The sequence below is a fragment of the Cydia fagiglandana genome, chromosome 5 (assembly GCF_963556715.1).
Source record: "Cydia fagiglandana chromosome 5, ilCydFagi1.1, whole genome shotgun sequence".
In the NCBI taxonomy this organism is placed as follows: domain Eukaryota; kingdom Metazoa; phylum Arthropoda; class Insecta; order Lepidoptera; family Tortricidae; genus Cydia; species Cydia fagiglandana.
The window spans coordinates 18,994,916-19,021,225 of record NC_085936.1 but is presented as its reverse complement, the minus strand read 5'-3'; the positions used below and the strand labels follow the sequence as shown (position 1 = coordinate 19,021,225).

General features: G+C 39.5%; 1 protein-coding gene across 1 annotated transcript in view; it reads left to right on the top strand.

The window, feature by feature from the left end:
* The window catches only part of LOC134664655 (acetylcholine receptor subunit alpha-like), a 130,511-nt gene that overhangs the window by 26,523 nt on the left and 77,678 nt on the right, over positions 1-26,310 (top strand). Inside the window, exons 2-4 of the mRNA XM_063521398.1 lie at positions 15,320-15,474; positions 21,213-21,393; positions 23,995-24,110. Of these exons, the coding sequence (XP_063377468.1) occupies positions 15,320-15,474; positions 21,213-21,393; positions 23,995-24,110 (452 nt within the window). The remainder of the gene's footprint in view (positions 1-15,319; positions 15,475-21,212; positions 21,394-23,994; positions 24,111-26,310) is intronic.

Sequence of the window (26,310 nt, the reverse complement as noted above, 5' to 3'; positions counted from 1 at the left end):
TATTTAGTTGGTCATGTTTCAAAATGTCTTTTATTGTCATGTCGAATGTATTGATAGGCAGACATTATTTTTCGCCTAATATTGTGATGCATACTACTAAATACCCTAATAATATAGTACTCAACTACTCATGGTACAAATTACAGTAGCATTTTATTTCGTTACGTAGGTAGTTTTTTCGAGATGTGCAGTTCAATGATGGAGGTAGTAATTTTGTTTACTACATTTCTGGCAACAGTTTGTTTTCGTGGGGTCGCAATTCTTACCTAACCTAACCCACTTTTCTGGCAACAGTTCGTTTTCTTGGGGGTCGCAGTTCTAACCTAACCTAACCCACCTTTCAGGCAACAGTTTGTTTTCGTGGGGTCGCAGTTCTGACCTAACCTAACCCACTTTTCTGGCAACAGCTCGTTTTCTTGGGGGTTGCTGTTCTAACCTAACCCACTTTTCTGGCAACAGTTCGTTTTCTTGGGGGTTGCAGTTCTAATCTAACCTAACCCACTTTTCTGGCAACAGTTCGTTTTCTTGGGGGTGGCAGTTCTAACCTAACCTAACCCACCTTTCAGGCAACAGTTTGTTTTCGTAGGGTCGCAGTTCTAACCTAACCTAACCCACTTTTCTGCCAACAGTTCGTTTTCTTGGGGGTCGCAGTTCTAATCTAACCTAACCCACCTTTCAGGCAACAGTTTGTTTTCGTGGGGGCGCAGTTCTAACCTAACCTAAGCCACTTTTCTGGCAACAGTTCGTTTTCTTCGGGGTTGCAGTTCTAACCTAACCTAACCCACTTTTCTGGCAACAGTTCGTTTTCTTGGGGGTCGCAGTTCTAACCTAACCCACCTTTCAGGCAACAGTTTGTTTTCGTGGGGTCGCAGTTCTAACCTAACCTAACCCACTTTTCTGGCAACAGTTCGTTTTCTCGGGGGTCGCAGTTCTAACCTAACCTAACCCACCTTTCAGGTAACAGTTTGTTTTCGTGGGGTCGCAGTTCCAACCTAACCTAACCCACTTTTCTGGCAACAGTTTGTTTTCGTGGGATCGCAGTTCTAACGTAACCTAACCCACTTTTCTGGCAACAGTTCGTTTTCTCGGGGGTCGCAGTTCTAACCTAACCCACCTTTGAGGCAACAGTTTGTTTTCGTGGGGTCGCAGTTCTAACCTAACCTAACCCACTTTTCTGGCAACAGTTCGTTTTCTTGGGGATTGCAGTCATCTAACCTAAAACATGTTGGTACAGTCATCAAATCTATTAGCGTAGTGGCACCCGTCCATGGAAATATGTAGATACGTTTGTTAAAAAAAAAGCCACCAACAGGTCAAATAGCCATCAAAATATATTATGAAAAGTAAGTATAAATATAAAAAACGTTTGCTTTAAACGTTTTTTGACAATTAAGAGTTAGCTAAGTTGAAACATTTGCTCAGTGACTATTTGTCTTAATGAATTTTGGTAAAATGAACATCTACTAAATAAAATTGTGATCAAATAAAAAGTATGCGAAGTTTCAATTTTGGCAAACGTTATGTAACAATAAATAGTTAGGTATAATAAAACATTTGCTTAGTGACTATTTTTCTAAATAAATTGTGGTAAAATGAACATCTGCTAAATAAAATTGTAGTTAAATAAAAATTATGCTAAATAATAATATGCTAAGCATTGGTTTGCCAACTAAAAGTACTGCAATAAGTTGGTTGGGAAGTGAAATTAGGCGAAAAATATTTCGGCGAGATGGCAGTACACCCTTTGACGTCGACTGCACCTTATCACAATGACAATAGCATACTCAGGGCATACTGAAAATTTAGAAAAAATAAGTCGTCTCATATATCAGAATCCAGAAACTTTCAGAATGACCCACGAATAAGGTCCCTAGCCTAGACCTTCATATTGATTTTCATTGTGACAAGGTACCCAACCCCAATTAAATTATTTGACTGTACCGACTATAAGTTGAAAAACTGGTCAAGTGCGAGTCGGACTCGCGTTTCAAGGGTTCCGTACATCACACAATTTTCAACATTTTTTTGTACGTGAAACGTGAAGTGAGTGAAACGTCTTGGAAAACCCGAATGGGTCAATCAAAAACCAGATGTAACATGAAGTTTTCTGGCGTGGTGGCTTATATCTCTACATCTCTGAAGATTAAACGCCGAACAATAGTAATAAGTGTCCAAATGCGTAGAGCTGAAAACTCGAGCGTCCGACGGCTCGCGCTTCCTACAGCTTCCGAAAGTGTTTTAAAAGCGAAGACCGAAGAGAGGTAATACCTACAGGGTGGCCAAAAAATAAGTGTATTCCCATAGCCAGGAAGGTTTGGGATTATACCAAGCCACTTTTAGTATGGGACCAACCCCGAAATCGTGAAAAAAGAAGTATCCTCCCATAGAAAACGGACCAGCCAAAATGTATGAAACAGCCAAATTTTTCTTCGCGATTTCAGGGCTGCACGTTGGCAATGGGAATACACTTAGTTTATTTTTTAGCCACCCTGTATACCTTAGTAGTGCTTTTTAAAACACGTAACAATAGTAACCTCATCAATCAGTACAGTCAGCAGCAGAAGTTGCTAAGCGGGCGAGTGGTTTAAAATGATCTGAACGCGACTTTATAGTTAAGACAATAAGAGCATGTCAAGGCAATTTTGAACACCACGCCCGCTTAGCAACTTTTGCTGTTGACTGTACTACAAGTACCATTGCGGCTATGTGCCAGATACAGCCTAGTCGCATTTTTTGTCTTCAGTCCGACTCACGCTTGAAGCTAAAGGCACGCCTCTTCGGGACGCATCGGGCCTTCGGCCTTATGCGGATATCGGCCTAGGGCCTTCGCAATAGCTGTCTACATCACGTTTCACTTAAACCATTGCGGCTGTGTCCCTAAAAAAACGTTAACCGCATTTTTGTTCTTAAAGCCGACTCACGCTTGACTCTAGATTTCTAATAGGTTTTCCTGTCATCTTTAGGTAAAGGACTATTTTGTGTATTTTTTTCAGAATTTTAGACCCAGTAGTTTCGGAGATAGAGGGGGGGGAATGGTCATTTTTTGTCTATTTTCTTGAATAACTTCTAAAAATTTTATCGTAAATTTATAAGAAAAATATATTTGAGATTCTCAAAATAAGTTCTTTCGTTTGATATGTAACACGATATAGTTTTCAAAACTTTGTTTTTTAATTTTATTGTTTACCCCCCAAAAGTAGCCCCTATGTTTAAAATTCATTTGTTGACGTTACATATCCGTCTTTGGGTCACAGACTTACATATGTGTACCAAATTTCAACTTAATTGGTCCGATAGTTTCGGAGCAAATTGGCTGTGACAGACGGACAGACGGACAGACAGACGCACGAGTGATCCTATAAGGGTTCCGTTTTTTCCTTTTGAGGTACGGTAACCCTAAAAACAACCCTCCTACGGCTCACGGTGCCATGTTATAAGTACTTATTCAGTTCGATGAAATTTAAATCATATTCAGTTGAATTAGAGTTGAATATGTTTTGTTTTCTTCAATTTTCAAACAAAATCAATTTTATCTCCTACTTCAAATTTCAGTGAAAAATTTTTGATTCTTCACCTAGGAGGTATATAGGTATATGTTAAAGTCTGGATAACTATTAGGTACATTAGATACCAGACCTGTTCTTACTTCACCCAAAAACGGCTAAATGGGTTGGGTTTGGTTGGGCCTGTACATAGGTAACTTTTAACCATAAAGCCTTTTAATCTACCTACCATAATTTTGGTATAACAAATATCACATAAATTAATTAATTGGTTATTGCTTATAATGGATTTTAAATTGTGTATTGCTTGACATTGGTATAATTATAATCAATTGTTTTTTTCCTACTTGACGATCATAATATAAATTCGTATAGATTAGTGTAAAATAATTTATATTGTAATTTAATATTATGAAATAAATAAATCTAAATCTTTAAAATGGTTTTCAAAGCTTTACCAAAGTTTCTCATACAACAGTAAACGCCAGTCACGCACATAACACAAGGTACCTACGAGCAGGGAGTACGAGTATGTCCTCGGCCTGAACTAAAATAACGACGTCACGTATTGAAGCTAAGGGCGGGTCGTTTAATCTCAGCCCTTCTCTAGTTCCGTTAGTTGCAGAACTCCCGTGGAGTGGGCTTTCACAGAAGCATATTAATACGGACGTTTGCCTACTAGCTGAGGAAAATCACTACGACTTAAGCTGACAGTCCATTTCCAACGACAGCTGCACTACTGTTCATTTTACTATGGAAATTGACAACGACAGCTACGCGTTTAGTACCGGTAGTGCAGCTGCGGTTAGAAATGGAATGTTACCATTATAAAACAAAATTTCCCGCAGGTCTGTTTGTATGTTCGCGATAAACTTTAACACTACTGAACGGATTTTCATGCGATTTTCCTATCAATAGAGTAATTTTAGGTGTATAATATGTTAACCCGTGCAAAGCTGGGGCGGGTCGCTAGCTATACATGTATGAAGTGATGGGGCTCATGCGATTGGTGTCAATGTTTTCGCATATATATTGGCATATTTTAGTCTATTTTACACAGCGTAAGATACGATGCCACCTGCCATTTCTATACAATTCATAACCTATTCTGCTTTGTGAGGTTATAAATTGCACCCAAGCTATGTAAAATTAAATAGACCTTGTGACAAATAGGACTAGAAATTTGTCATCGCATATGTGTTTCGCGAACTTGTTATCCGTTGACATTGCACAGTATATAAAATGTTATAAAAAAATTGCAGTCTTCTGTAATATAACATTTTCTGTATCGCTGCGTAATGAGATGCCAAGTTTCAGCAACGACTGTATTCGTGTAGGAGTTTGTACACGCTAATTAAATACGTAATACCTACTCATTTGCGTGAGGTTCATCAAAACTAGTTTTTACTCAGCTGACAACAAAGGCAGGTTAATGCCTTGTGAGGTTGTGAGCTGTTTAATAAGTGTACATTCTATAGCAACCCTTATGACGAAGGGGTAAAATGGATTCCTACTGGTGATTGGTAGGTATGAGTGTCAAGAGGCTTATTTCATTTGTGGAAGTAACACAAGCTTTATAGATAACAGAAAGTGAGTTAAGTTTTAAGAAATATATTTCTTGTTTCAAACGATTAGTGATAAAAAACCTATTACACTCTTACGAATAACCGCAACCAACAATCAGTCAAGTGGGCTTAGCGCAGGAGCGCCGCAACAGTATCTCGTCCGCCAGATAGACTACCCGCCGCCCCTCTCTCATTAAGACGAAACAGCCGGCCTAGATGGACGGACGACCTTGTTAAAGCCGCCGGAAGACGCTGGATGCGGGTGGCTTCCAACCAGTACGAATGGAGGTCCAAGGGGGAGGCCTATGTTCAGCAGTGGACGTCTTATGGCTGAGATGATGATGATGATGATGAGCCGGCCTAGCCAAGGTTACAATCGCTATCGCTTCGACAACGAAAAGCTTTATGTCTCTCTATCACTCTTCCATATTAGTGCGACAGTGACAGTTGCGTTTCGATCGCTACGGAGCGTAAGCGATTGGCATCTTGGCTACGCGGCCTGGAGCTGAGTTTTAAATATTTTAGGTAAATATACCCGTCTCGCTAACGGAAGCGGCTCCTAAAACTAGTGCGATAAGGACATGGCGAAAAATCCTGCGTAAAAATCTCAATAATCGAGGTTTCGTACTCGACTGTTTCCTCCTCCAAAACTTAACCAATCCTAACCAACCTTGGAAATTTAAATGATTATGAAATTATCCGTGTCGGACCGTTTTGCTTTTTTGGCTAATTCATATCAGTTTTGAATACTACGCCTCTCATTGCGGCATAGTCAATTAGGCCATATTTTTGAAGGGCTCTAGCGCCTTAAAAAACAAAAATATCAAAAAAAGCAAAACGGTCCGACACAGATATTGACAATATTAATCTGTGTTGAAAAAATCATTGCTCTAGCATCAAAACCCACGGAGGAAACAGTCGAGTACGTTTGTATGAAGAAATGACCACTCCTGTTGGCTCTTAAACCAGTTAAAAACAGACGGGTACATAGTTTATCTTATCATTGCCATAAAAAAAAAATACAAAAAAAAATTAAAACAAATAAATATATTTTTACGCAAATTGACTAAGCCCCACGGTAAGCTCAAGAAAGCTTGTGTTGTGGGTGGGTACTCAGACAACGATATATATAATATATTAAATACTTAAATACATAGAAAACAACCATGACTGAGGAACAAATATCTGTATCATCATACAAATAAATGCCCTTACTAGGATTCGAACCCGGGACCATCGGCTTCGCAGGCAGGGTCACTACCCACTAGGCCAGTCCGGTCGCCATCCCGAACTAAAACATTTATTTCTCTTTGTTCTTCAAATATAAAAAAAACACCCACTCCCACTGTATGTGCAGTACGGCCGCGTATTTATTAGCCTTCACTCCTAGTACCCCATACAATCTCTATGGCTCGCCATAAGAAAGCTTAATTAACTCGAGTACGTCTGCAGACTGTGCGACTTTTATTGGGACGTCAATCTTTTCATCGCCCGATTACGAGACTCGTCAAGTCGGCGTCAAATATATGTCTACATTTATAGCTTTAGCACTAACTAAGGTGTAAAATGTTAATTATGCCTTTGACGATTGGCTAATAAAATAAAAGAATATAGGTACCATACATACAATGTTATCGTACGTATGTTAGCCTGTAAAATATGTATCTATGGGCCGTAAATGCCTGAGAATAAAATAACGTTTGATTTGATTTTGATTATTACATCATAAATTTTAGGGTTCCGTACCCAAAGGGTAAAATGGGATCCTATTACTAAGACTCCGCTGTCCGTCCGTCCGTCTTTCACCAGGCTCTATCTCACGAGCCGTGATAGCTAGACAGTTGAAATTTTCATAGATAATATATTTCTGTTGCCGCTATAACAACAAACACTAAAAAGTACGGAACCCTCGGCGGGCGAGCCTGACTCGCACTTGTCCGGTTTTTTATTGCTATTGGACGATTGAAACCCATCGAAGCTCGAAGCATATATTCCGCGGTTTTCCGATGTGGCTCCATGGTGATTAATTTATTGCTTTATCAGGCATGGAGTTTAATGGATTGTGATATTTTCGTAACATATTTGACATTGCCTATTCATGTTTTCGTGTTGCACGTCTATTACACAATGGGCCGCGGTGATCTATTTATTTACAGTGTAGGTACGATCGTTCCTGTGATATTGTATGTCTCAAATACTGTGTAAAGTCAGTAGGTAGGTCAGAAGTCATCAAGAACTTAAATATTAGATGTAGCATTAGATATAGCATTTCCTTCGTTTTATACTGCCTCTAACCAAAACAGTGATACCACGAATACATACCAAAGTAATCCTAGTGCAGACAGTGTTGCTCCCAACTGAAACAAGCTGAAATAAATCTAATAATACAGCTGTTAATTAACAACACACAACTGTTATATTTGAAATTAAAAATAAACTACATCTCAATTTAGGTACACATATTACAAGGTGATTTTTAAAACTATCCAGGACTGGCTGTACTGAACAAATATAACTCGGGACAACTCGCAAAATCGCGAAAAATAAATTGCGCGAGTCATTTTTCTTATGAGATAGCTAATATATTTTCACTAGTTTGGGGCTGCCTACATAATACCTACTAAATATATCAATGCTGTAGCTTGCTCTTTTTATAAAAAGGTTTTCAACCCTCGCATTACGTAATATAAGTCCTGGCCGGAGCTTGACCGTCCATATCGACTGTCGTACGAGATTGGCTCGATAATATTGCGACTTGCTCATGTAATGTAAGCCCAGTTTGCTCATATCGACTTGTAGACAGTCAGCCCAATTCGAACTTACACTGATATCAGAATGACATCTATGATGTCATTCAGTTATCGTGCATTTCGCTCGTAGTTGTTGGTATATGTATAGGCGCGGGCGAGACGCACGTTAACTTAAAATAAATATTTACCTGTTTATATCGGTAATTAATAATTATTTTACCTACCTATTAAGGTACATTTACCTACGTTTACCAAATGGATGAAGCATGTTTTAAAATAAAATTAGGTTATAAGTATTTTAAAAAACTAGCAAATGTTACTTTTCATAATGCATTATAAAATTCATTAAGTCCCGGACACAACTCATAAAGGTTTCTTTTGAGATTAGTAAAGAATGAAGCAAGCGGTAGGGACGTAATTTCGGTTGAGCAAAACGTTGTAACGTTATGGCATATTGCGGCAAGGGGTTCATAAAAACATTCCTGGTTTTACCAACATTGATAACCTGATAAGACAATTCACCGCCAGATTCGGCATTGTTATCAACCCTACATTATGCTCTGTTTCCACCACAGCCTCCTTCAAAAGTCCTTTTGTTTACATAAACCGACTTTATTATGAAATGATCTCCCATTTTTAGCTTTGATTTACTGAAAGATAAATTAACATAAATGGACATCGGCAAAGCGTCGACGATTTTGGATGAAGATGAGTGGGGCCTTAAATTGCCAAGTCAAAATAAATTACCCGATCTCATCGGGACGCTGAAGCGGTTTTAGTACCAATTAAGTAAGAGAGAATACGTTAAGGGGCACGTCGGATGTTTTGAATAAATATTAATAATGATTAACTGAATGGGTACTTTATTGTTTAAGTACTTATTAAAAGTAATAAGTACTTTATTGTTTGAGTACTTATTACTTTTAATAAGTACTTAAACAATAAAGTACAAATTCTTTAGCAGGGCATTTATAGAACTGAATCCTGGTGAAGAAAAGACGTTGAGCACGAGGAATTTTGTACATGGACCCACCTGTTCCTATCTCTAATGCACGCGTATATTTCTCATTGACCGCCATCATCATGGGCGGGACAGCAAAATAAGAGTCAGACCAAGAAAATCCTGCAGTGATTTTTATAGCACCCGCAGTCCGGTTCTGTTAAGGATGTAAGCAGCCGTATTGACGAGCTCTGACCAACTTCTCAAGAAGGAAAATCACCATTCGAACTCTGGTTTGGAAAGAAACCTGCCATGAAACATTTAAGAGTCATTGGAATATAATGTTTTGCACACGTTCCTAAACAGCTACAAGCGAACAAAAATGTCCGAGAGAGCCCAAAAATGTATTTTAATTGGCTATGAACAACTCCTCTAAAACTGGCCTGAGGAAGCACCAAATCGGGGGTCGTGGAAATTAAGGGGAGAGACCTTTGCCCAGCAGTGGGACACTCAAATAGGCCAGGAAAATTGGCTATGAAGGTGATGATGGCTATCGATTGCTGAGTTTCAACAAAACTAAAAAACCACGCTCTGCTACCATATTAATGTGGATCGATTAATTCAATGTTTATTCATTTAAAGAAATGACAAGAGTGACATATTAAGAAAAATAATAAAGCAGATCATGTGGCCTGCATACACCAGTCTATGGAGTTTATCAAAAACCTCTAACAGGTCTAAATCTACGCACGAGCGATAATTAGATATGTGTCGCTTAACTTCAAACTCGGGTAAATCCATTGGACCCTCTCAGCAAATATCTACCCTATCACGTTTTCTTAATACCAAAATCGCATAATCTGACAGATGGATCTACCCGAGTTTGAAGTTAAGCGACTCATATAGGAACAGGTGGGTGGGGATCCCCTCACGAAGTTAAGTGAAATCAAAACATCTTCAACAATCAAACTGCCTCCTCAACAGTTCTGGGGCCAAATTCGACATCTACAACTGTCAGATTTTGCATCCACGTCAAATCAACAGTTGATTTTATCGCATACTGAGTGTTGATTCCATCAGCGGTGGATAATATCATTTGGTACAACCAAAACTCCACTCTAAACTAAGGGTGGTTCAGTTTGGTTTGCTTGTCACCCTAACTGTGGATTGTTAATGTCAAATTTTCACATTGTACGTATTCGAGAACTTATGATTTTTCCCACATCAACGGGAGATCAACACGATACGTCAAACGTCGCTTGTCGAATAGGGGTCCTGTTCCACGAGGGAATAACTGTCAAAAAGCAACGAAATCACTCGAGCACTCGGCTACTTCTCCCCGATTGTCGTAATATAAGTTTTCCCAGAAAAATACGTTCTAATCAAGAAATATATGTCGGCCATGAAAACTTACGGGCAAGTACGGAAAGTTCCGTAAATCGCTGACGGCTGAGGGGTGGGCGTTATAAGTCCCGGGGAGGGGGAGGGGGAATAAATATGATGGATGTCGGCTTAAAGCTGTCGTCTTTTGAGTAATATTTGAATCACGAAAAAATCTCCAAAAATATCTCGCGCGCGCAAAGATATATATTAAGTACAGGAAAAATACTGCCCTAATTTTATAAGATTATAATTTTTACCGATAACCGTAATTTGGTTGCTTATGATTAGCTATTTTAAGATTTTTATGTCCTATTATAGCTTAATTAATAATTATTGTAGAATGCTGTTTGAAAAGGGGTTCATAAGTTGGTTGACTGCTTTTTATTCCGTGTTTCTACTTCTAGAATCCTCCTTCAATTCCTCCATGCGTCGTATTCCTCAATATTGAGGGTCGCCACCTCCCTTAGGCTCCCTTTTGTATCACTTTCTCTCTTAAGATCTTCCTCCATCTGTTTCTGTCTACCAGAATCACCAATACCAAAAAAGTGTTATATCGAACCTTACGTTAAATGCCCTAGAAGCCAATACAAACTTACATTTTGATATCTGCGTCTCGCTCACGCGAATACATGTACGGATATGTAAGGGCGAAATATAACTAAATGACATCATTTAGATGTCAAATGTACGTTCTAATTGGTCTCCTTGTCTGATAGTCAAAGGTACAAATATTTTTGTACCTACCTACTACAATTTAAGAGAAAGAATGATTTCACTTACTCCTAATTAATAATTCTTGTTAAGGCGTTTATATTATAAAGTTGATAACATGGGATAAGGGATCAATTAAATGGAAAACTCAAAGAGGCTTTTAAGATGTTTAACTCAATCTCAATTACCCTTTCACGAAATTCAGCTGACATTTTGTCTTTGTCCCGTCTTCTTCAATCCCGAAGTTTGAGTGCAGTCAAATCCTACGACCAGAGGGCTTAAGATGGCCTCAATTTTATTATCTGTGGTCTAAGTGATAATCGCGTACAGTCTCTTCTTCTTCCTGGCGTTATCCCGGAATTTTGCCACGGCTCATGGGAGCCCGGGGTCCGCTTGACAACTAATCCCATGATTTGACGTAGTTTTTACGAAAGCGACTGCCATCTGACCTTCCAACCCAGAGGAGAAACTAGGCCTTATTGGGATTAGTCCGGTTTCCTCACGATGTTTTCCTTCACCGAAAAGCGACTGTCAAGTATCAAATGATATTTCGTACATAAGTTCCGAAAAACTCATTGGTACGAGCCGGGGTTGGAACCCGCGACCTCCAGATTGAATGTACTTGAGTTAATAATCGCGTACAGACAACTGTAAAAATATGGGTGTAGCCAACTTAATCAAAAATATGCTCCATAGCTCACATTCGCTGACAAGAGCTATGGGAAATATTTTTGAGATGATTTGTGCACCCATATTTTTACAGTTAAACTTTAATAATGTGTGGAAATTATCACGATACTTTTCGTATATCGAACGATACATTGTTATTTTTCGATTGGCGTTTGTGGATAGAGTCGGACCAAGATAAGTCTGCTGCGAGTTTGATAGCACAGAGCGTGGAATTGTTATTTTAAACGCCATAATTCCATAGACATTTGACGTTTTACGCTTTACCGCATACGAGGCCATATATGACGGATATGATATTCAACTCTATTGACACTATTGACAGCTATTAAAGTTCAAATTTAAACATACAATTTTTATTACATGCGGTAAGATAACTCTACGCTCTGTGCTATCAAATTCGCCGCAGACATATTTTGGTCCGCCTGTATGCATCTTGTCATTGAACACGCACTCTAACGCCTTAAAACAGAGGCGTGTTCAGATATCTGTGAGCGCCTTGACCGCTCCGATATATCTGATGGCGGCTGTACACATTAAATGCGAGCACATTTAATTTTAGATGAGCAAGTATTACTGCACAGCTATCCAATATTTGAATAACTTTAGCTTCGCATTTACGTTTTATGTCGCAGCTTATTAGATTCCGATCTCGAAAAGGCGTGTGCTGTTTTACATTTTGGGATCGTTTCTTGCTCGTAACGATAGATGTATTTTATAGCCCGTGACGCCCTAGAGCCTTATTCTGAGATGTCAACTTAATAGCTATCTAATACCAATCAAATATAAACGTCAGCCTATCGCTTTTGCACTCATGTGGTTATGCTATCAGAGCAAGGAAATGGACACAAAGTCACAAACATTTATTTCTGATATAATTTTGATAGGTAAAATGGGCTTACAAATGGGATTTATTTTGATCTTTCATCAAAACAATAAAATAAAATGCATATAATGTGGGGCTAGAGAGCAATCACATACATTGGGTCAGTACAAAAAAAACTACAAAAATACGTAAACAAAGGCAAAAACTCATCAAGGTGCCTTTCCATCCTTCTACTTGTATTTCTTAGCATTTATCAATTATTTGAAATTGTTCTGCACAAATGCTGGGCTCTTAAATCTATGCTAATGTAATTGCCCTGACAAATCTTACGAGAAAATGTATTTTCTAGATGTTCATAGTCAAACGAAGATATGAAATCATTACCTACATCTTATAAAACAAAGTCCCCCGCCGCGTATGTCTGTTTGTGTGTATGTTCGCGATAAACTCAAAAACTATTAAACGGATTTTCATGCGATTTTCACCTATCCGTAAAGTGATTCTTGAGGAATGTTTAGGTGTATAATTTGTTAAGGTTTTGTGTAACCCGTGCGAAGCCGGGGCGGGTCTCTAGATCTCGTAATTCTCGTATAAGTAGGCGAAGTACCAACACAAGTACCGACTTAATCATTCATGTTAGGACGGCCATTGGAACATTTGGAACACTAATTCGCCATCCGTCTTGACCCCCGTCCGTTTATAACTACGCTCCCGATATTCATTGCCGACCTCTTAGCTAAAGAGATGGATATTTTATATCCAATGGCGCATAATTGAATTTGATGTCCAGAGACATGTCACATTATGTTTAATTTTACACGAAGTTGGTTACTACGAGTAACTAGTAACTTTTCATCACACTCGCTCAGTAAATGTGGAATTGCACTCAGGTCTTGCGGGAGTTATAGAAAAAGCGTTCTCCCTAGGGAGTTATGAAGTTTCTAGCGCCATAATTAACAGTTTTTTTGTCTTTATACTTAATTTTTGTGTCGCAATTGTGATGAAAAACATTGTGTGTAACTCGGCGGGGCGTAATAATATTGCAAACTCGAGTGTATAAATCGCTCCGGCAAGCCGTCGCGATTTAACTTACTCTCGTTTGCAATATTCAACTTACGCCCCATGTTGTACAATGTACTATAAAATCTCTCTCTCTCTCTACAAACATATGGGTTTTAAAATAGTATGTTTTATAACATGGCTGGCCCAATATTACAGGGTTCTATGTTTCACTTTTATCGAACTAATATTTGAACATTGCCATAGTGACATTAAGTCGAATTTCAACTATCTTGAAAATGTAACATAGAACCCTGTAATATTGGGCCAGCGACATGTTAACTGCCCTAATCTGAATTGTACATACACCTTACGGCTTTGTAATAGAGGCTTGACATAGGGTGCAAGGACAGTGAACGTGTTAATTGTTTATTTATATGATGAATTGATGATGATTGTACTGGTGGATACGTAAATGCTACATAAAACACAGTACAAGCTTTTATTTATGTATGGATCAGATGAAGAATATCTGATTAGGCTAAAAGGCATTGGATTACTTTTGAAAGCCGGGCGACAGTACAATATTATGATTTATGATACCATCGAGATAATATGATAATTAAGACTAAAGTGGAATACTTATTTAGTAATTATTAGATCTTTAAGCCAACAGTTTTACGTATTATTCTATCTCCTTTTTTACGTAATGACTAACGGAAATACTAAACAATGATGTGAATACTTGTATGAACATTATTTTAACAAATTAAAACTTTGTTTCCCGAGAAACTTTGCGCCCTTTGATATATAGGTATACAATTATAATTCCAGTAAACCTATTTTGCGAATGTGTTTGCTTTTAACCAACTTCCTTCAAGACTAAACATTTGTTGAAAAGACCAAGTTTGTGGCCCGACCGCCATACGCCCGGAATGTATCAACAACTTTCCGTTACTACGGAAACATTTCCCGGCGGAATATATATTTCCGCTTATTTCCTTATCGTAACAAGTTAAATAGCTTTCGCGATGGCGTTATTGATTGATGAAACGTGGGAAAGAAACATGAAACATGAATGATTACTTTGTATTTAAGTAACTACGCAGTGTTACGAGTTTCAACATCGAATTGCTTTTTCACCACACCAGCTCATTATTCAAAAACTGATGAGAAAGTTTAATTTTATCCAAGAGACAGGCAAATTATTTTTAATGATTATTTAATTGCATTCAGTGGGATTTGACTTATGTGATGTTTTACAGTTACCTAATATTTTCCTCGTGTTGGTTTCTATTTTAGTTAAAATGTAAAGAATGAGCGGTATTTTATTTTATTTATTTAAACGGAATAGGACAAAAAATTTAAAATAAGTATTTTTTTAATAGACTTGGAGCTTAAAGCCACATTACACTGGTTTGTCTGTGACTCGTCCCCGTCCACACCGAAGACAATAGAATACCGGCTTATCTCCTCGGCAAGACAAAGATGAACGGCCGGCAATCAAAGCACGTACACTATCCTAAAATCTTACGTGGGAATTTTAGCCGGTTGTTATTTTAATGTTACTTCTTTTTTACGAGTATTTTATTCTTCTTAAATTTGTACTCTTTATACGTTTGAATTTATGAAATAAAAAATAGCCATTTGCAGCTTAGACTATCCAGTCTTTAGTTGTAAAAACCGATTAAAGTGCCCACAACGTTCCTTTTATTGATTTATTACAATAACCTCTGTACTCATACAATATTTTTAGCTACAAAAGGCAAACGTAGGCACATAGTTATCTTAAATAAACATCAAATAATGTAAAAATATTTTCCATAATGTCAATATATTATCCAGAGAAGAAAATTTATGGAGGAACGGCCGTCCCCTTGAATCTTAAGCGCATACGTCAAAACCAAATTGCCACAGACTAAAACCGCTCTAATACGTTCTCTCCTTCGTTCCAGAATCTCAAGAACCAGATAATGACCACAAACTTGTGGGTGGAGCAATCCTGGTACGACTACAAGCTGCGTTGGGAGCCCAAGGAGTATGGTGGGGTTCACATGTTGCACGTGCCTTCCGACCACATCTGGAGGCCCGATATTGTGCTTTACAACAAGTATGTATGGAACTTAATAATTGCAGTGTGTTTGTTCTATTAAATTTGAAATAATAATTGCTGGTGAAGCATCGATGCATATTTGATTCGACGTCGTATTTTCCTTGTTGATATTATTTGTTTATATGACTTCGATAAAAACAACAGCCAAACAACTTTCGAAAATTATCATTCGATTACCCAGACGTCTTTTACTCTAAACTTGAATAAAAGTCGAAACGTAGTTTGTCAACACATAGGTAATTTTATAGTAGCCAAGTTTGCATTAGGGTCATTCTTGGCAAAAGTGTTAAATTACAAATACAGTCGAACCATTTTTACCTTGAAGTTCTTTTTTATAAATCCTACAAAGAAACTGGATCGAAATCTGTAGGCACTAATATATACACGGTGTAACATGAGTAAACCGAATAATTTTAACAGCGTATTCCTGATCATATTTAGAGACAAAAATGTCCTATAAACTTTTTTGATATTCGCCTAGTTTCAGAGATATTATTAATTAAAAAAAAATAGTTTTTATTGTTACACGGTGTAAAAGACCTTTTTGATGGTGATGTTGCTGCTTAAGGGACGTAGTCTAAATATCCTTATTGATAGATGTCAAAAAGTGACAAGTAGCACTTTGCAAAAAGTAGGTTCTACGAAAAAAAAATGTAAAAATCAATTTTAAGTGACAAGTTTACCAATAATTTTTTTTTCTTTTTTTTTTTAGTAAGTGAAATCATTTATTTACAAACAATATATATACAGTGGTACAACTAAACTTAAATAACATTTATTATTTATGTACAAATACATTCAAAAAATTGAAAAAAAACGAAACTAAAAAAAATTTTTTTTTGGCGAAATTGACCTAAACTTATATTACATTTTTTACTTCTTTTGACCTCAGAAATGCGTGGTTAAAATTATTCGGTTTCCTCATGTTACACCGTGTATGTACCTATTGTACCTATACGTCCTTTATTTATAACCCTTTTGATCAGTTCTTTCAAAATATTTTCCCATGATAGGCGATTAGGCGCCCATGATAATCAAAGTCGTTTAAAGTCAATGAATTGAGAAAAGTCTTCACTCGGGTAAAATTGTTGTAACAGTCGTAACTGTCAACTTCAAATTGATCCCATCAAGTAATTTTAACTCGATTCGCCACCGTTTACCGTCAAACTCGAAGATGAAAATTCTTACAGCCGAATCGAGAAACCAATTAAAGTAAACTTCAACATTTAATTAATTGTTTCATTGCTCGTGTTATTTCCTAACTTTATTTTAATTAGTGTTACAAAAGGACGTTAACTCATTATAAAGTATCGAACGCTCATTAAGCGCGGAAAATAATTTCACACTCGAAGAGACAGAATTAGGTACTTGCTGAAAAAAAAAAGTTTATTTTTCACGCTCGCGTTGTCACGAAGAACGTTTTATGTTTGTTTTTATGAGCAAGAAAACCAAATGTGTTATGCTAAGCGTTGAGCGTTGTTACCCGAGACGGGAGAGCTGATGGCTGACAGCCGGATGCATTTAGACGAAACCGTACTGATCCACACAGATTGTATGTATAGTAGTACCTTCTTCTTCTATCTTTATTAGAGCTTTTTGAAAGTTTCGCTACTGTTGATACATTGTGTCATTAGATTGATGATGAATGATGATATTGATGATGTTTCCAAGTAATACCATCCCAATAAATTCGATTGTATAAAAAATGTGCCCACAAAATGGATTCAGGAAAATTACTCAAATAATGTCCCGTAATTTGATTTCAGTAATACGGTTTGGAATAGAAATTGACATGAGGTCAACGTGGAGAATTACATCTTAGGGACTATTCCGTCCACTAGCGTTTTTCTCGAACAACGAGCAACATTTACCTATAATTTCGTAAACAAAAAGCAGCGATTGCTTTTAGTTGCAGCAATCAAAAGGTTGGCTTCTTTTTTACGATTGAAAATCAAAGAAATATACGCTCGTGGACGAAATAGCTCCTATGACGGAAATAACGAAAATAATACAACATATTGTAATAATTTAAAATAATTCAACATCCTAAAATACCTTAAAAGCTCTAAAAGTGTAAACCCAAATTTGCATATAAACCTATCGACGTTCCGTCGACACGTAAAACGTTCTAGAAAAAGCGACGACCTCCGCGTGTGACCCCCGCCACAATTTTCGTAATTCGCGGCATAACCCCGCCTTCAAGGTGTACGTTTATCTGACACGAGTGCCATATAAATGCGGGATGACTTACGATAAGTGCTATGTGAACGTTCATGTAGGTACGAACTAACACCATATGCGCGGAATAAAATGTAGAGGTAAAACTCCTCTTCTGCTAAATTGGTATAGACGTCGGGGAAGTAATGAGTAGAAATTGCTTTAAGTATGCAATATACAGGGTGTTTGGTACATCATTTGCCAAATTAAAACGGCAGATAGGTTGAGTCATTTGCTATCTTCTCGGGCCAAGAAATTTTTAAATTGGTGCAAAAAAAAATTTTCACTTCTATGATAGTTTTTCGTAAATTTCAATTTGTCACTTGCTTAAAAAAAAACCATGGCCAATTTTGGTTTTCTATAGTTCGTTTTTTTTAGCATTAGAAAGAACTCCACAGAAGCAAGCGTGCAGTTTTTATCAGGCTCTTTAATTGTTTATAATTATTAAATTATCTAATGTGGCATGGTCAATACATATAATTTACTTCAAATTATTACCGCTAAAAGTTCCGGATTTGGAACCACAAGCTTACTTCTGCGAAGTTCTTTCTAATGCTAAAAAAACGGACTATAGGCATGAGAAGATAGCATATGACTCAAGCTGTCTGCCGTTTTAATTTGGCAAACGATGTACCAAACACCCTGTATACAGAGGGCCCACCGCGAACCACGTTCGACGTGTTGCCTCCCTGTCATACTTACGTACGAATTTACAAGTGCGGCACAGAGGCAACACGTCGAAAGTGGTTCGCGGTAGGTCCTGGTTCGTAAAGCGGATGTTATTACATAGAATGTGGCACGGGTATTCTATTCGTTTTTAATCATCGATAAATTACATATAAATGCCCTTTTATAAAAACCGAAAATCTAGAAACAATTTATATATATAATTATTTTATCCTATATTCTACCTAGTTAGCCATGATGCATCGCTGCTTCACCGAATATAAAAATATAAATATCAATCAATAAAGTAAAAGTGATTTCATTTTCGTGTATGTTATATGTCAATGCAATACTTAGTTCGAAGACAATATTAACTTTATTTACTTACATTGTTGATTTGACACCAACAACACCCAACACACCCGTTACATTACCCATCCAAATAAGTCAAACAACAGTACTTTTACAACACCGTTTTAAACAAACACGGCCGCATGGGACTAAAATGGTATAACGGTAGAAGCAAGGAATCTGTTTCAATAAAATTAATGTTAAGTAGTAGAGATGGATCTTACGTAGCGATGACGAGCGCCGTTCAAAACCAACCGAATACCTGATACCAATTATGAATTTTAATAAGTATATCTTTTAAAAGGTACCTACTTAGAGTCCCGAAAAGCGAATATTATAATATTTTACAATAACAAAGCCACTATCTTGAATTATTTGGTCTAGCTAAAACGATAGCTCCGATATTCCAAGTAGATATTCTTATTAAATATTACAAGTAGTAGATAGGGTGACTGCTGCTACAGTTATTCGCCAATACATAGTAATTGGCCACTCCTAACAAATCAGAAAGGAACAAGCTAATTGAAGCCTTATTGCTAAGAGTGGCCAATTACTTATATAGCGGCCAAACCTATAGCAATCACCTTAACTCGTGTAGGATTTGACTCGCTTCTTAATAATGACAGCAAAATTGAACATAAGTGGTTGGTCCCCGCGGAATAATTAATATGGCTGCTTAGAACTTTGAAGCGGTTCGCGGGATGTATTAAATTCCGACATCTAAGTTGTAGGCGTAATTAGAGTACGTTTAGCGATACAGTGCCGTCTGCCGTTCCATTGTTAAATATTTACCGTGCAAACAAATGGTCCCATTGAGAACTCGCAATAACAGAGTGTAGTCGTGCTCGAAACACTCCAACGACTCGAAACACTCCACTCGCGCTATTGATTATCGATATTATGAAATCCGTAACAGTCGCGTCATTATTTCTATTTCTTATACTTTTGCTACAGTGTACCGACGTATGTATTTACTTGTTTTCTTTAACTGACTAAAGATTTTAAGTACACTCGCGTACATTTTTATTTGTTTATTTTTTAGGTGATAGGCGACCCCGATTTTTCAGAAGGATTTTCAATGATATTCGGAAGAGTGAAAGTTGGACTTACAAGGCTATTTGCAGACATTAAAAGCGATATCAATAATGTAATAAACTGTACAGTCACCGCGGTGGACCATATTTTACATGAAATGGATTAAATAGACTGGGATGAATAGGTAAATATGTTAATACCAAAAAAACTGGTGTCGTACGAAGCATAAATCTAAATATCTATAAAAGGGCAAAGTTATCAATTCTAGTACAGAAGTTTCTATCTAAGTGTCACAGTTGAATTATAGCGTTCGCATTAATTTTGTTCTATACCTTGAAGCGTCGGACATTGATAAATGGTCCGGACAGCAGACATTACTCATTTCCGATCCCGGCCCGCAACCTGTGCGCGCCTCTCGACTAAGGCGCACCTTTTTGCCTCTTTCACCCTTCTCTGCCCACTCCGGGACACCACTACTACCGGCGGCCTCGTCGATTCTTCCACATAGCAATTTTCTAACCCTCATTCCCATTTTCATTCCATTTCTCTTTCATTTTCACGTTTTTATAAGTAGTTACTTGGCTTGATCTTTCTTTGTATGTTGGTGTATAAAATAAAATTGATAAATAAACTGTGTTAAAGCGATACCTTTCACTTAAATGTTACTGCATGTAAGTGTGCCTTATGTTGTGTTGTGTAACTTGTTTTGTTTCCTTGTGCGAATAATTGATAGATCGGAACGCACGCCGTCTAGAACCGAGTCGAGAAATTCGTGTCGGCGTGAATATCTTATGCCTTGCGGTGCGACAGATGCATGGAAAGCGCGGTTGAATCTCAATGAATACTTCGCCTTATGATTTACCCAGTCCGTATCAAATTCGCGTACCTTCCATTTTATTTATCACCGCATTGAAAGTTCTAAGCGTTTGCGAAAAAGTTGGAGTCGGAATAATGATCGCCCCGGCACAATGGAGCGTAGTCAACGACCTGACGGCGAACACAATTGAGAGGCTGAATTTAAATAAAAAAATAAACGTAAACGACTAATTAAACGGTACAAAAATGACAATGAAATCGCCACGAAAAGTAATTTCTTTTTGAATGGGGACACAACTTCACAAAATCTTAAATGCCGTAGGTTTATTCTCAAAGAAAATTATACACGAAAACACTGCGTACTTACTTATTTAAATACTCGGTACACCTGTTTACACAAGACACGACTTTCATCATCAAGTCAATATTATCTTGTTACTAAATGCTTACCCGTACTTACTCACATGTTGATTATATTGTAAGTATTGAATAGGCACCGCAAAAACCTGGTCCGATCCCGCCACGACAGGCACGCGGTAGCTGACCCGACACACATACGCAGTAGCAACCCGTGTGCAGTTGCCGACACGACACCCAGAGGCAAAGTTAGGAGCCGCGAGCCGGCTTGTAAATGTGCGTTAACATTGCAGTGCTGACGGCAACTTCGAGGTAACGTTGGCGACCAAGGCGACCATCTACCACCAGGGGCTGGTCGAATGGAAACCGCCCGCCATTTACAAGTCTTCCTGTGAAATAGACGTGGAATATTTTCCGTTCGACGAGCAAACGTGCGTTCTTAAGTTCGGTAGCTGGACGTACGACGGATTCAAGGTAATTGCGCGGAGCCCCCCACCGCTCTCGCTGACCGCTCTGTTTGTCCGCAGCGCCGACGGCAACTACGAGGTGACGCTGATGACCAAGGCCACCGTGTACTACAACGGCATGGTGGTGTGGCAGCCGCCCGCCGTCTATAAGTCCTCCTGCTCGATCGACGTCGAGTTCTTTCCTTACGACGTGCAAACCTGTGTGCTTAAGTTAGGCAGCTGGACGTATGACGGCTTCAAGGTGACGCCCGCTGTAGGCTGCTTGGCGCCGAGCGCGGGCCGTAGCCGTAGGGCCCCGCGTCGGCCGATGTCCATGCAATAGCTTGTTGGCTCGAACGTAATTCGTCGTGTAATTATCATTACTTTTCTGTCCATGTGGTATGTTTTACTCACTTTTACATATTGACTGTAAGACGGCGCTAGCGTAGAGGCGTAGAGCGCGCGTTCATATCGCCCGCTCCCCGCCCGCAGCTCGCTCCTTTAGCTCTGACATGTTGCAAGTTTATTTTCCTATTGCGATGGTGATGTAATGATGTTTTAAAGTATGTGGAGTAGCGGTATGTCAACGTGCGTGACCACGAATGCTCCAGATTATCCTCGGCCGGTTCCACTAGATCGATCGGCCTTCCTCGCTCGACACGGAAAGGTATAAAATTCTGACTGCCAGGTGATATGGGATGCAAAAACTTCACTCGATCCGATCCTCTCCAACACATCCCGTCGCGCGTGCGTCTTGCCGCGCCCGCGAGCTGCCCCGGCAGAAATGGCAGCGGCAAGCTTGCATCAGACCGGCAGGACTCGCCGCGCCGCAGGACGCGCCGTGTGCAACCCTCCCTAGCTGGCTCCGCTCGCGCCACACACACACACACTGGTACACGTCCTCGACGACGCTTGCTGCATGCTCCCCACGATCGATGTACACTCGACTCACCGCATGCCTCCGGCTTCACTCCACCCACTTGCATTCCCGATCACGGCGGCCGCCCGCCCGGACCGCGGACACGGCTCTGACACAGCTTCACACGATACCTACACGCGAACAGGTTAAAAGCACAGCACGTGAATTAATCAGATGTGACGTTCACACTAAACGTTCAACTTACACTTCCGAGCATAAAACAGTCATCACGTTGCATATTTTATACCTTTCCCTATTAGCGACATCATATTGGCTGTAAGAATTCGGTGTCGCTCGTCGTCCATTGCATGATACCTGATCATTCCGAAACAAGTAATCCTACTCGATCCAGACACAGTCCATAGTGCACAATATCTAAGCTAGATGTTAAGGCTCCTAGTGCGAACGGCGCGGCGGTTGAAGCGAGGGCGGCAGAAGACTCGCTTGAACCGTGGCGACGTCTGTTGCATGCTCCACTTAATGAAACTTGCGCCTGGTGCCAACACTCGTGTTTGAGTGTAGTTGTGAGGCTGCTCGCTGCACGGTGGTACAAACGACATGTGAGTGGTGGCACGCGGGCGTAGAGCGCGCGCCGCCGACCGGCGCCCGCCGCGCGGACACACACACGCGACGGAGCCGGCGCTCCCGATGTCCTTTACAGATTTGTTGTCGATCGCACGCATTTGTGCGTTACCGTAACCTAATGTAACGTTGTCGTACATACGCGAGACGGTAACTTCCTAACGACGAGTAGAGGCCGACTCCATCCTTTAACTCACACGGCGTCTCCAAACCAAACCTAATGTTTTTTCGGTGTTCTCTGTGTTTTACGCGTTGTCACTACTTCGCATGATTCGGAATATTGATGTTTTTGACATTGGCTCTTCTGTGTTTATGGTTGATGATGTATTGAGCGAATATTACAACTTTTTATCCACGTTTTTTTAAATTTTGTTGAGACAGGTACATCCCACTTGGCACACTCTGTGGTATGTGGTTAGAGATTTTCTTCGAAGGTCACCTTGAATACGTTTTACACTAAATATACGTTAGTTGCTCGTGCTGGCTGCTTAGCTGCACTTGGAGTGTACAGCATAAGAGTATTGAAATATTTGCAAAATGTTCTTTTAGGTTTTAGAGATTGTACACATTGTGTGACAGGGTGCATGTATCGGATAAATAAAGTGAAACTAAATAGGACGTGTTGATGACCATTTAAACTAGAATAGTGATAACTTTTCATTTAAAATAACGGCAATGCAATAGAGCAAAATCTATGTTTTAGTACGTTACTGGTATGTACGGTAGATAATCATAGTAACAGTAATTGTTACCAAAACATCGACAAAGTTTTTTGACAGCGATAATTTAATTAGAACATATGTTTGCTTTATATGCATTGCATATGTAATTTGAAAATAAAGCTTTCAATGTTTACTAAACCAAAATTAATTAAAAAAGATTATGTTCAATTAGGCTATACGTTTTTATTTCTTTTTTACTATTCATAACTTTCTAAGCATTAGCTCTCGATCAAAATTCTCATTCTATCATAAATGCATTTTAACAAAGCTATTTAATTGCATTCTTGATAGCTTAACTAAAATTGGCTAAACGTTACAGATAACTAGCAATCGTAGATCCAATCCACACAAAGTATACTGCGTATTTTTCAGTGCTTGATATAAAACGTGTGTGGTGTGATGGCAGGTGGACCTGAGGCATATGGATGAACAGGCCGGCAGCAACGTGGTGTCTGTGGGAGTGGATCTCTCCGAGTTTTATATGTCCGTTGAATGGGACATACTGGAGGTGCCTGCGGTCAGGTGAGTCAAAGTCTAAAGGGGACAGATTACCAGTTCGCCGGACGATATCAGCCTGTCAGTTGCTCGGAGCTGTCAAATTTAGCGTGTAACTGACAGGCTGATAACTGGTAATCAGTGGGCCCCTTATGCCATCCTTACGCTAAGTGACGCTAACGCTACGTCTTACGTAGGCGAACAACGCGCGAACGCGGCGCGGCGCGGCGCGGCGAAAGCGGCCGCCGCCGCGCCGCGCCGCGCCGCGCCGCCTGACATTCGCGTGCAAATCGCGCCGCACCGCGTTCGCAATGAGATCGCTTACGTAGGACACTTCTATGGGCATCAAAGGATTGATTTCGCCGCGCCGCGCCGCGCCGCGTTCGCGCGTTGTTCGCCTACGTAAGACGTAGCGTAAGTGTGAATAATTTCATACATTGATCCGCCATTACCTAGAGTTAGACCAAGAAAAGTCTGCAACGATTTTGATAGCATACGCAATTACGCAGTGCAAGTGTTATTTTAAACGTCAAACTTCTATGAAATGATGACGTATAAATGACACTTGCACTGCGTGTGCTATCAAAATTGTTGCAGACTTTTCTTGGTCTAACTCTATCCCTATTGCTTTTTATTCTTAGCGCAATTCTTCGTGTAGGTATATTGCCCTTACTTTAGAGATAGCCTTATCTTATACATTTGTCCGTACGATCTGTTTGGCAGGTGTATCTTGCGAGTATATCTGTCAATGTATGCCAATGCCAATACCGAATGATTTGTCTATCAAAGATCTATCAAAAGACATTTCCACATAAATTGAAAGTAAAATCAAATAATGTTTACTTACAACAACCGAATCCAAGTAGAACTATACCAAAATGTATTAATACCAAATGATTACATAAGAATATCAGACTCTAACGTAAACCACTTTGCCATTAGCCCACGTATTGATTACAGGAATCGGATCGAATACAATATTGTATTCTATGTTTGGGTGTTTTTGTTAAGATGGCGAAAATGATTCGTCCGACAAAGCAAGCCGCACAATGAGAAAATATCCTGGTAATTTATTTTCACTAACGGCCGCTATTGTCGTCGCTTGCCAGCCAGAGAACGTTTGCCTCAGACGAAATTGTACTGAGTGTGATCGTAGATATTTAATTATTATTACAGGTACATACTTTTTGAACGATATTTCGAATATACAAAGATTTCATGCCCATGCTTATGTAATTTGTTATGTAGGGTAGACTTACAAGTATGTCGGTAGTTGCACATTTTGAAAATAAACCAGTCTGCTATGGATCTCGATCTTTTATTCATCTAACATTGGCGCAGTCGAGTTAAAAATTTAATTTAAAGTACTTTACGCTTCGTTTTAACATGCCATACGGTAAAATAGGACCATTTTCGTTAGAAGCTAATTGGGACAATTACGTGCGTCGCGTAAAACAGTTTATTACGTTAAATGCCATAAGTGATAACCTAAAAGTGCCCACGTTGTTAACGGTTGTCGGTGGAGAGTGTTACGATTTACTTTGTGATTTGTGTTCTCCTGCCCATCCAGAAGACAAAGGTTTTGACGATTTAGTGGCCTTATTAAAGAAACACTTAGAACCGGAAAGATCCGAGATAGCCGAGAGACACGTTTTTCGGCAAAGGGTGCAACAGCAGGGTGAAAGCGTTCGTGTTTACCTTCAAGGGTTAAAACATTTGGCTAAAACCTGCAACTTCGGAACCGGCCTCGAAGAAAATCTACGAGACCAATTCGTCTCGGGTTTATACAGCGAGGAGATGCGTTCTAGGTTGTTCGCCGAGAAAGACATAGATTACAAGAGGGCCGTGGAGTTGGCCAGCGCGCTCGAGGCGGCGGAGCGGCACGCGAGCACGGCGTGCGCCCCGGCCGGCGGAGCGGGCGCCGGCCCCGCCGCGGCCGACGACGGCCTGCATCGCGTGAGCAGCGGCGCAGGCGGCAGCGGGGCACAGCGGGCCCCTTGTGCGCGATGTGGGAAATCTACTCATCCCCCAAATAAGTGCCGGTACAAGAACTTTACGTGTGATTCGTGTGGCGTCAAGGGCCATTTAAAAGTTATGTGTACGCGCAAAGGTGAGAGTGGCGATTTTTTCAATAAGAGGACGGCTAAAGGTCAGTACTTTTTAAATAAAAGTAGCGATTCGGACGATGACGATTGCCATTTTTATAATTTAGTCTCGAAGGGAGATA